This window comes from Austrofundulus limnaeus, unplaced genomic scaffold (assembly GCF_001266775.1).
Source record: "Austrofundulus limnaeus strain Quisiro unplaced genomic scaffold, Austrofundulus_limnaeus-1.0 Scaffold78, whole genome shotgun sequence".
NCBI lineage: Eukaryota > Metazoa > Chordata > Actinopteri > Cyprinodontiformes > Rivulidae > Austrofundulus > Austrofundulus limnaeus.
The window spans coordinates 1,466,874-1,479,082 of record NW_013952480.1 but is presented as its reverse complement, the minus strand read 5'-3'; the positions used below and the strand labels follow the sequence as shown (position 1 = coordinate 1,479,082).

At 39.1% G+C, this 12,209-nt stretch overlaps 1 protein-coding gene across 1 annotated transcript in view; it reads right to left on the bottom strand.

Annotated features, from left to right (window-relative positions):
• Positions 1–12,209, bottom strand: part of kcnh8 (potassium voltage-gated channel, subfamily H (eag-related), member 8) — a gene marked incomplete in the record, with an annotated part of 79,007 nt that overhangs the window by 50,055 nt on the left and 16,743 nt on the right. Inside the window, 2 exon segments of the mRNA XM_014011242.1 lie at positions 510–641; positions 5,469–5,702. Of these exon segments, the coding sequence (XP_013866696.1) occupies positions 510–641; positions 5,469–5,702 (366 nt within the window).

Here is a 12,209-nt window from a genome sequence, read left to right as displayed (position 1 = left end):
TTTTAAATTTGAATGATTAAAATACTTTTACATAACGATGTTTCTTCTACCAGGAAGCACGTTCTTGGCCAATTTTGAAATTTTTGGGAGAATTATTTAAAGCATGTGTTCTAGAGTCACTGTTCTAAGATCATATTGAAACTTGAACTGTTCTGAAACACAAACCATTTTTTTCCCAGTTAACCCAGAGTGTTTCATCGCAAACTCTTCGTGGCGACAAATCTGCTCCTGTGACAAACCGCCTCCAAATCGTGTGAGAGTCTTACCGAAATGCCCATTTTACAACGAGAATAAAGTGTTTCAAACCTGGTCCTTAAACATTTTTAGTAAATTCCCTACTCGAAATAACTTTTGAGTGGTCCCCCCAATATAATAGATAAAACTGGACTAGGCCTATGTTTTCTTGGAATCAGCACAATACATAAAAAAAATCTACATATTTCAGGATTTGTGGATATATTAATCATTAAAATCCATTCAACAGTATCAGCAAACACACCTAGGCTTACCTTCTTTTTTGTCCTCTTGGATGGTTTTGGCCTTAGTGTCTGTGATGTCCTTAAACGAAGCCAGAAAAAGCACCACGTCACCCTTCTCATTCTTAATTGGCACGATGTCCAGCAGACACCAGAACAGTGCAGCTGAAGAGAAAGAAAACTCTTGTTAACAGTGTTAAACACCATTTCTGGCTAGGCACTGAATGGATCTACTATGTGTGTACGTGTAAACTTGTGTATGTGTGTGTGCACAGAGCAACAGCTCTGCAAATTTCTCAACTTACTAATGAGCCTACCAACAGTTAGAAATCACACCGGGGACAGGGAGAGACTTTAAATAGGCCGAGGCAGTGTTCCCTTAAAGCACAGTGAGGGGCGAACTCATCTCCGAGGTCCTATTTCTCGGTAAATAGGTTGCTTTTGTGTGTTTTTATTTATTTTTTGTTTTTTTTGCAGCATTAGGATATTTGTGCTGATTACTGTAATACTTCACAAGCTCATTTTCAAAAACAATTCATAGAATGTGTATTTTTATTTGTTTGTTTTTGCCTTCATAGAAAATAAAGCTGGACCAGAAAACAGTATTTTTTACCAAATTTACTGTGGCTGAGTTTTATGGAGTATTTTAGCACTTTTTGCCTCATTATTTAAAGTTTATTAAATGCTTTTAGAGCTCTGGTGATGGTGCTGTTTAGCAGCGTTAAGATGTTTCAGAAAAATAGCAAACCAACATTGTAATTGTTGGTAATTCCAGTCGTCCATAGTCATTATTATCATGTCCCTAAAACTCGGCTGAAGCTGCAGAGGCGACAGAGCATTTTGCTGTTGCTGCTCCTAAGTTATGGAACAATTTACCTCTGAGTGTCAGAGAGGCCTCCTCTCTTCCTGTTTTTAAAACTCTTTGAAGAACACACTTTTATTCTTTTAACACACCGTGATCTTGTGTTGTATGGCATCTTTTTTTTTGTTCCGCTCTCAGAGGAGTTAGACGCATTTTACTTCTCTCCTGCCCTTCCTTATCTTTCCCAGCTTTGCTGCTCGGAGCTTTCTCTACATTTTTCATCTGAAACCAGAAATTATGGATATTTTTATTTTTATGGATTTGGTTAGCTGGTCTCTTAATAAATTTTTTGGAGCAAAGTTTTTCTTCTTTCATGGGAGGACAAGTCAAAGGTGGGGCCTCAGTTCTTCTCTGTTCTGGATACATATCTGGATTCTGATACTGGATTCTGCAGATCAGCCTGGTGGTCTCCTGTTGTTCTACAAACAGTGTTGGTGGTTTTTCATCTCCTGGCTGACTGACCAACTTGATGGATGGCCGTACTATCACTATCAGTACTTGGACATTTGCCTTGAGCGAGCTGGACTCGGTCTGCAAGCGGTTCTATTRAGGGTCGCGGGACCGCTGTGGTCCCTGGACTTYGCTGGCCAGRTGGAAYTGATCTTGGAGAAARCCGAYAGATCGGCTYGGYGGAATTKTCCACACTATTTGTCTGATTGGATTCGCCACCTTGAGATGYACCAGCAGAACTCTAAAGCAGAWGGAAAATTGTTATCGTCTGCCTGACTCTTYTGTTCCCAAAACAACTGATTACAGATTTGTCTCTCCTCTACAGCGGCCTTGAAGAGCTGTTGGACTAAATTCTTCCTGGTTGGATTACGTCGAATAAGGCTCTGCCCCCACCCCTCACCCCTTCACCTGTCTGTGATCTGGTTCCTGGGCAGGCTGAAGGCCACACAGAATGAACAGTTAACATCCATATTCTGAACTGTGGCTCTGCTGGTTCTGGGGACTGGATTCTTCAGGCTCATTCTTCAGATATTCACACAATCATGCAACACTCGTGGTTTCAGATACACACACCCCTAAACCCACTTACTCCTCTGGCTAATAAATCTGCTCTATGCAGAGGTTTTTTTATAAACACCTTAGTGTGTCACAGTGTTGATACAATATGATGTTTTTTCCCCTCATCTTCACTTGTGTGATTTTTAGTTTTTCTGTTAAGGGTTGCGCCTCCTCGTGATGACTTCATGAAGATGATCCTTGCTTTGTGCAGGGGTCTATGGCTGCATGACCCAGGGCACCTGTTCTCCCATGTTTGTTCTGTCTTCTTCTAAATGGATGTTCTGAACTGTAATTTCATTGTGCTCTCTGTACGATGTCAATAAAGGTTTATCTTATCTCTAATCTAATCCAAAACACACCTGCTGTGAACCTGGTATGTTTTGTATGTATTTTTTATTGTCTTAACTTATGTTTGTCTTATTGTGCAACACTTTCCTTGTGGTTTTTCTAAAATGTGCTATAGAAATAAAGTTGATTGATTGATTGATTGATTGATTGATTGATTGATTGATTGATTGATTGATTGATTGATTGATTGATTGGTCATTTGTCAGCATGACTGCACACAACCTAACCCTCTATGGATTTAAGGAGCCTGGTAAATTGTGGCCAAAGAAAGAAAGTTTTTTTTCTATTTCTGAAAGAAAATTTTTGATTTAAAATGACCTTTTATATCTCTTAAATACAGTATTTATACCAGACTGTTCTACTTTTCATTTTCTCCCATTCAGTAAGTGAAAATGAAATGCTGATCAAGAGGAATTTCCCATGGAGTTTCCTCTCATTACTCCCACTCTTTAAATCTTCTTCGCATGGCAATAATCACAGTGTTTTTCTTTTCTGTGTTTATGTGTGTGTGTGTGTGTGTGTGTGTGTGTGTGTGTGTGTGTGTGTGTGTGTGTGTGTGTGTGTGTGTGTGTGGGACTATCTGCACGTCTGTGAGACAAGGCGGCACTATCAAGCACACAGCGCGAGAAAGGAGCTTTCCTGATTGCGAACATGCAGAGCTCTCTGTTCTCGGGTGACAGACGAAGAGCAGACTGATTCAATCAGACTCGTTTACTTTCAGGTCTCCTCTGTGGCGGACGGTAAAAAAGAAGGACGAGGACACAAGAGGGGATGGGAGGAAGGATGGAGACCAGCAGAGGGAGAGACAGACAAACTGGCAGCAACAGGATTACAGTAAGAGGAGATGCTAAATCATGCTGAAGGAAACATTTCAAAAGTGTGGCCATGAAAGTGAAACAAAGGAGGATGAAAGGAGGGAAAGGAGAAAAAGAAAAACACACAAACAAGGAGGACAAAGTGGAATAAAAGACAACTAGTGATTAACCAGTTTCTTTCTTTTAGAAAACTTACATCAAMATTGCTGTTAATAGGCTTGTCAGACTAAAATTACAATTTTAGGCAAAACACCAAAAACAACAAACTTGTCTCTGCCAGAGTAACAGAATCCCCKTCTGCTGATTCTTCAGGCCCTACCTTCTCAGTGGGAGATGTGGCAGCCAAATTGAGGAAATGCCCAAACTGCCCAGTATCCCCAGTGGATCTGTAGTTGTGAGTCAAACAGATCCTGGGACATACCATGCTTTCTCTTTCTGAAGTGCTGAATGGTTAGCTARAATTTCTTTGAGGCCAGTTAAAAGTAAATTTCCTTAATTTATTCCACACTTGATTTTTAGTTTTCATTGATTTCAGCCAACTAGGGCTCTGTGCAGTACAAAGCGGGAATTTATTAGCTGTGTAGGAGGAGTTTGTGCTAAACGTGATTGGCAGAGTTTTATTTTTTATTTTTTATTTTTTTTTGTGGGCAGAGTTTGAACCATGACTGGCAGAGTTTGGGGGAAAAGGCGGAAGTTCTTGTGCGAGCCAATTTTGGCAAAACTGAGATTGGTCAGGTGGACTTGTCTCATGGGGGAATTTAAAATGTGAAGTAGTGATAATAGTCAAAGTATTGTGAATATGTAAATATAATTTACTGACTTCAAATTTGGTGCTGCTAGCACCTTCCTGCCTTGCTTTATAACTAAATTTAATATTTATATTTAAAGTTATAAATGCTTTCCATTCCAGCTTAGTTACACGCTCCCCAAGTTGTCCTTATGGCTTCTTCAAACCCCACCCAAAATAATCAATATAAAAAAAAATCACATCTTAAACATGCTCCTCCCACAAAAGCCAAACAAACCAATCATGTCTTGATAAATTCCTCCCACACACCAAGAACCTCCCACTTAGTGACTGCAGAGACCCCCTACTCTGTTCAGCTGCTGGAAGTTCTCCAGGGCAGCTGAGTTCTTAAGTTTGACCACAACAGCAACCTTCASACCACAGAGTTATAAATGACAGAATTTTCGTGTCAAATTGAGAGAGTAAAAATAGAAAAAGAGATCATTTTATAATATTTTTTGTAAATGAAAGCCCTAGAAGGAAGGTCAGCGAGATTAAAGACTTTATGAAAAGAAAACTTGCAAATATGCTGAGCAAACTGTTCAAAAACTCAACACAACTATAAATGTTATATCTTTTTTCCCCCTGCTGATCCAAACATCAGCACCAACTGTGAGAAAACTAAAAGAAACCAACATTTTTTTCCTCTTAGATAAATACGTCAGGACATTTACCACCGCATTATATCACAGCAGGTAAAGCAATCCCTGACGCCTTTATGTGCTCATTATTTTCTTCTCCGTTTGCTCACAATACCCAACCACAGCTAGCTGGCTTCGGTGTAAAGGACAGAGACAAGCCTGAGCAGTCGATAGTTGACAGCTATTAAAGTTTAATGTGGCTTGGAGTTGAATAAAAGTGTGGAGGAAATTTCTCCCTGATGGCTTTATTTAATCACTGTTTAATGAGCACAGATCAATAACGGAAATGGTTTATCCATTTTTAACGTCATCATTTTATCTATCCATCAGTCCATGTGTCAATGTAAATGGAGTTWCCTCAGACATAGGTACAGAAAGACATTCAGGACAATTTAAAAGATGATAATGTCTGYAAATAGACTGTGAAGTGATAAAACTCATCTCTTGGTCTAAGTTTCATCCCTTGCACAGAGCTACACAGAAGCGACATGGCTTTAAAACAGTTAACAAAACAAGCTTTAGCCTTTTTACCTGTTTTTGTGTAGAACATGATCTCGTCTTTAAACTCTTTGCGCTCCTCCAAGGCCTCGTCAATGCTCAGAATGATACTTTCACTGGTCTCAGGCCCGTACAGGAACTTACAGGCACAGCTCTTCTGCATGACCTCGGCCCGAGAGAAGCCTGTGAGTTCACAGAAGCCATCAGAGCAGTAGACAATTGGAAAGCCTTTGGACATCTGAGCATTGGCCAGGATGAAGTTGCTGTCTGCAAGACAAAAAATAAAATAAAATAAAATGAGTGGCAAAGTGACAAAGAGATAATGAAAATATTTTCAAAGCTGTGGAACAAGGGTTGCTCATTTATCATGGTTTTGGAAATAAGACTCCAAAACTAGTTATTTTAAATTCAAATATAAATAAACCGTGCCCTTCCTTAGTACCAGGATAAATGCTGGTTCTAGTTTCATCTCAGAGTCACAAATTGCTCTTGTTTGGTGATTTGGTGTTAGGTTATTTACTGACACACTCACTCCTGACCACAGAGTAAGTGAGCGTCAGGTCATGAGCCTGATAAAGGAGCCTGAACAGAAGGTATGGGAAATAAAGATAAGAATAAATGATGAGTACAAAACAATGGAGACCCAAAACTGTTTTACTTCTAGGCTTTAAATAAATGAATATCAGGCATTAAACTTGGCATTTAGGGATGTTGTTAAGTTTGGCATGTCAGTAGGTTGTTCATTCACATTTATCACCTGCCTCAAGTGGTCATTCGAGGAACTGCAGCCTTTTTATTCAGGTGGATTGATTTATATTTCTAACAGATTTAAATTCTGCTTCATAAAAGGTGAAATGGTAATATTTTTATTACCCATGTATGTTGATTACATGGTGTACAAAAAATCAGAGGTTAAAGATGATTCCAAGGAGGAGCTTTGTTTAAATAGGCAGGGTTTACTACCAGCAAGCGTTTAGGCAGCTCCACCGGGCTACCGCAAGAAATTCAAGGATTTCTCAAATGTATGCATGAGTCAAAGCAACACTCTGTTCCTTATATATATGATTTTTAGAGAATCCAGACTGATAAGAGCATTGATGGAAATGTTTATCAGCGATGTGGAGGCTGGACAATCCAAGGACTAAACATATTTTCTGTCAGGATTTAGCAAGAGGTTTTAACCCAAAATGCAAAGCTCAAAATAAAAAAAATTCTTTACAAAACAAAAACAAAGAGCTGACRAGGCAGCAAAACATAGAAAAACCAAAGGAGGAAGACCAGACGTGGCGTGAAAGCCAATCATGCTCAAGTGATAATTTGTGAGAAACATAAGGAAGATGTGGATGGGATGATGGGAAGAGTGGCTGCAGCTGTGATGTATGAAACCAAGAACAAGTGAGGTGGGTGGGGCACTGAGGAGCACCCTGAAAACACAACTAAAAATCACAAACTTTAAAGGGGTAATATCATGTAAAATCAACTTTTTTGAGTTTGATATCATGTTATAATGATATACTCTCATAAAAAACATGCCCAAAGCCTTGCTCTGACTCATCCATGCATGTTTAAGAAATCCTGCAGCGTTTTTAGGCAGCCATGCTGAGGAACAAAACAACAGGTGGGGACCAGAAATGCCTTTGGGGGCCAGAAACGTCCCTGGGACGTGTCTTTAAGCTGAACTTCTTCATCACAGAGCACACCTCCCCACCCCCCACCCCCCTGCCCATGACTCCTGCAGGCTCTCAGGTGAAACTGAAAGTGAAACTTAACTGTCTGCTGAGATCTCTACATTACTTCTCACTCAGTGAAGCTCTTTTCAGTTTAAAAATGCGTTTGAGGAAATATATTTTCAGATGCCAAGTAAACTACATCATAGCGCACGCGCAAACCCCTGCGCGAATGTGAACCCCCTCTCCCACCGAACGGGATGGGCCAGGACCAGAAGGTGGTTCTTAAAGAGACAGAGGCCAATTTCAAGGCATTTAGAAGAGGAAGTGATGAGAAGATAAGTTTATTTTCTATTTTAACATAAAAACAGCATTTTAATAAGATGACATAGATATGCCTGAGAAACACATAATATTGGCCCTTTAAATAAAACTAATCATAAAACACAAAAGACTATGATAAACAACAAAAACACACAATCTGACTATTACGGCAGCTCTTCTAAAAAAAATGTAACTAACACTTTGGTTATGAGATTACTGCTTCAGCCAGCTAACCGTCACTACCAATACTTGAAACCTCACAGAACAAAAATGGCACCAATGCAGCTGGTCAAGTAGTGCCTCTCTGGCTGTTTGAATGAATCGCTCCCAGGGGCCACTAAGGTGATAATGTGAGTTTTAGCTCGGCTTTACAAAGCATGATGGGATCTTTAGCTCAGGCAGCTGAAAGGCCTGCGTGGGCTGACTGAATGGAGGGTCGTTTACCTTGATAAGCTGCTGATTTATCTGCACACTAAAGAGCAACAGAGCTCAACGCTTCAAACTCAAAGTAAAAAATAAAATACAATTAAATACCTATCTTTATAAAAAAAATTAGGGAGAGCTGTATCAAATTGAGGTGATGTGTTGTTTTAAGATAAAAAGATGGAACGACGACAGAGAAATAAATAATCACACAAAGGCTGACGTTTATCAAGTTTAATTATCTTTTTTTTTCTGTCTACACAGCTGTTTATACCTGATGACACATGAACACACACTCACAGTGTCAGGGTTCTGCAGAATGATGTTGTGCTGGCCTGATAGACAGCTAATGTTTCCACTACAATAGCCATTATACAAAGCAGTGGACAAGGAAGGCTTGGCATTCTGTGTAAGTTATGTGTGTGTGGATGCTGGTTTGTGTGTCCTGCTGCCGTTTGATAAGCAGTCCAACAGCGAAACCCAGCCAATAAATTATAAGCAAGAACATCTGACACGGAGAAGCCGCAGCCAAAAACATAAATCTTGAGACATTTTAAAAATAATTACAGTAAATAAATGAGCCTCTCTCACACACGCACATTTCTAGACTGACACAAATGCACACACAGTGACAAGCTCTGTAATCACTGCTTCAGCAAGTTAACTTGTCTCAATTACGTTTTCATCACAAAAATCTCTTTTCAGCACCGACAATTTCTTTTTTCATCAACTCGGACGTTTAATTGCTTCGTGTTGCCTGTCGAGCGTTGTTGATTGGAAACCACTTTAAATCTGAATGTGAAATACAAAAGCACACAAAGCACCAATATYTGGTATATCTTTCTATATATAATCCTAGTTATCAAAAAGTGCTCACCTCTACATGCTTTATAGACATGCTGAAAGTTGCCAGACATAAACACTTCATTTGTTGTTCTACAATCATACCAACTCCGAAAAACTTCTGTCAAATGTAAAAACAGAATGCAATGATTGCAAAAGTCATACACCCACTTTTTTTAAATTATTTTTTACAAAATAACATTAGCATGTAAATGTTCATGCYGAGACACTGTATTAGTTTTAGGTTCAAAAAGAGTTAATCTGATGGCAGCAACACATTTCAGAAAAGATGCTTAAACATTGCACAAAAAGTAAGGAAATTTGTTTGGTACACTATTCCTTTGTTGAAACAATAATGCTTCTTGGTAATAAATCTTTCACTTTTGGAAAGCCTATTAATTTCCCTTTTTTATGGTGCCACATTTGTAAGGAACATGCATTTGTGGGATGAGCATTAGAGCTGAGTATGTGAGTTGCACACATGAAATATTTGCCACATCTCTGCCAAATGGCTTATTTTGCTGTTGCTATATTGACTCTAGTTTTGAGCTTCTGGTATCCCCCAGATGCTGACAATCAGGTGCCTGACTGGCCTACACATTCTCACTCCCGACTCGTCACATGTTGACGCTTAAGGTAAGGTTCCCTCTGCGTCTTATTTTGACGCATCAGGTGCCCCCCTCACGTCAGTCCTTGACGCCCGCGGCTTTTCCGGGTTGCGCCACCAGGGGTCTTTGGGTCGAGGGTCTGAGGTTAACATGAGGGATCAGGATTAATGGTTAAGTTTAGGTACTGGGATCAGGGGTAGGATGTCCATGGTGAATATTAGGTAATTTCAGGCTTTGGAACATGTTTACGTGAATTTCCTACATTTTCTAAAAATGGTTAATTTTAGGTACTAGGGTCAGGGACAGGATGTCTAAAGTGAACAAAGGTAATTTCAGSCTTCGAAACGGTAGTTTTTGCTCATTTTCTACTCTTTCTGAAAATATGACAACAGATTTCGCCCCATCTCGTCAGTAACTGACGTGACGGGGGTACCCGGCGCGTCAAAATCGGACGTAGAGGGAACCTTGCCAAAGCGTCAATATGTGACAACTTGGGAGTGAGAATGGGTTGGACTGGCAGCACCTGAGAGTATTGGTGGCCCTGCTACATTGCCAGTAGGTGTCCTCTCCAATCGGCATGCCATGTTTGACAGATCAGGATAGGGCCCGTGTGATGAGTTTATGAGGGATTTCCTCCAGAATTTGGAAGTGGAGAGGATGGAGTGGCCTGCCAGCAGTCCTCACTTCAACCCCATTGAACACTTGTGGGATGAGCTTGGGCGTGCTGTTCGTGTGACCAACACAACCATGTTGGCTAACCTGCAACAAAAGCTGGTTGAATGGGATGCCATCCCACAGCAGTGTGTGACCAGACTGTGTATGGTTCTTCCACATGCTACTGAGGCTCTGTTTGTTAATTGTCAATATGTACTGTTTCTTCAMACTTCAATCATCTAGTCCACCAAACACCAAAGAATTTGGTTAACTCTTTCATGTGTACAACCCACATACGCAGCTACAGTATACTGAGAACTCTATACTCTGCTCATTCCACAAATGCATGTTCTTTACAAATGTGGCACCATTTAAAAGGGAAATTACCAGGCTTTCCAATGATATAAGATTTATTGCCAAGAATCATTGCTACAAATAATCACCAAACACAAATTTTCTTACTTTTTGTGTTTAGATTATTTAGTGACAGGTCAATACGTAGGCTGTTCATAAAAGAGAATTTTAGATCAGCTGAATCTTTAATTAGTAAAGATGTGCAGAGGTTCACCAGTTTATGAAAAAAATGCTTAAAAATGGAGCAATTTTAGAATAATAGTTTCTTAATTAAACTGGAAAGACTTATAATTTCCCATTGTCTTGAGTTCATAATATCATCCCAAAAAAGACCTTTTTGATTTATGTTTACTGTGAAAAATATAGACAAAAAACTTTAATGTGGTATTTAAAATAAGTTGTCACAACTTAATCCAATCCAGGAGTTCTCACCAACTTTAGACCAATTTCTAAACTGTCTTTTCTATCAAATGTTTTAGAGAAAGTTGTTTTTATTCAACTCCATGGTTTTTTAACAGACAATAATAATGGTGAAGAGTTCCAGTCAGGTTTTAAATCCCGTCACAACACCGAAACAACCCTTTTAAGAGTTTTTAATGATTTTTTAAACAAATGATTCTGAAAGCTCTGCAGTTTTAGTACCTTTAGATCTTTCTGCTGCCTTTGATACCATTGATCATCACATTTTTCTGTCGTGACTAGAGCATTTAATTGGTATCAAAGGCACAGTTTTATCTTGGTTCAGATCCTACTTGACAAACAGGAGTTTTTCTGTGCATCTAGGTGAATGCACCTCTTCTACAGCTCCTCTGACTTGTGGGGTCCCACAAGGCTCTATTCTAAGCCCTCTGCTTTTTAGTCTGGGGTCCATTTTTAATAAATAAGATTCATTTCCATTGTTTTGCTGATGACATTCAGGATTATCTGCCTATTAAACTATGCTCGATTAATTCACTCCAGTCACTCCTGAGCTGTCTGAATGACATAAAAATCTGTCTGAAACTGAATTTCCTGAATCTAAATGAAAGTATAACAGAAGTCATCAGCTTTGGTAAAGACATTTCTCATGACAATCTTCATCCTTTGGCTTCATACAGCTGCTCTGCTGTTAGAAATTTGTGTTTAATTTTTGATGATGTGTTCAAATTTGACAAACAGATAAACTCATTGGTGAAATCAAGTTTTTTTTCCAAATAAGACTTATTGCGTGAAGCCATACCTCTCAACCAAAGACCTCGAAAAAGTGATTCATGCTCTCATTACATCTCGTTTGGATTATTGTAATTCTTTGTATGTTGGTTTAAATAAATCTTCTCTGCATCAATTTCAAGTTGCCCAGAATGCAGCAGCTTGTCTTTTAACAGGAACTAAAAAACACGAACACATATCGCCAGTTCTGGCTTCTCTCTATTGGATTCCTGTTCATTTTAGGATCAATTTTAAGATTTTGTTGCTTACTTTAAAAGCTTTAAAGGGTCTGGCCCCATCCTACCTGTGTGATCTCATTAACGTCCACACTTCAATTAGAGCACTTCAGTCATCCAACCAGTTTCTCTTATGTTCCTAGATCTAGGCTAAAGTTTAGAGGTGATCGGGCTTTTACATTTTCTGCCCCAAACCTTTGGAATGGCTTACCTCTTAGCATTCAGACTGCTGAGACTGTTGAGACTTTTAAATCTCTGCTTAAAACTCATTTTTACCCTTGGCATTTCATTCTGGTAGAGTTTGAGATTATTTTAAAGCCAATGTTTCCTATGTTCTATTTCTCTATTTTATATTGATCTTTTTTTTATTATTTTTATATATTTTTTGTGTTGTTCAATGTTTTATCAATTTGGCTGAATTGTGAAGCACTTTGGTCAACTCAGACTGTTGAGACTTTTAAATCTTTGCTTAAAACT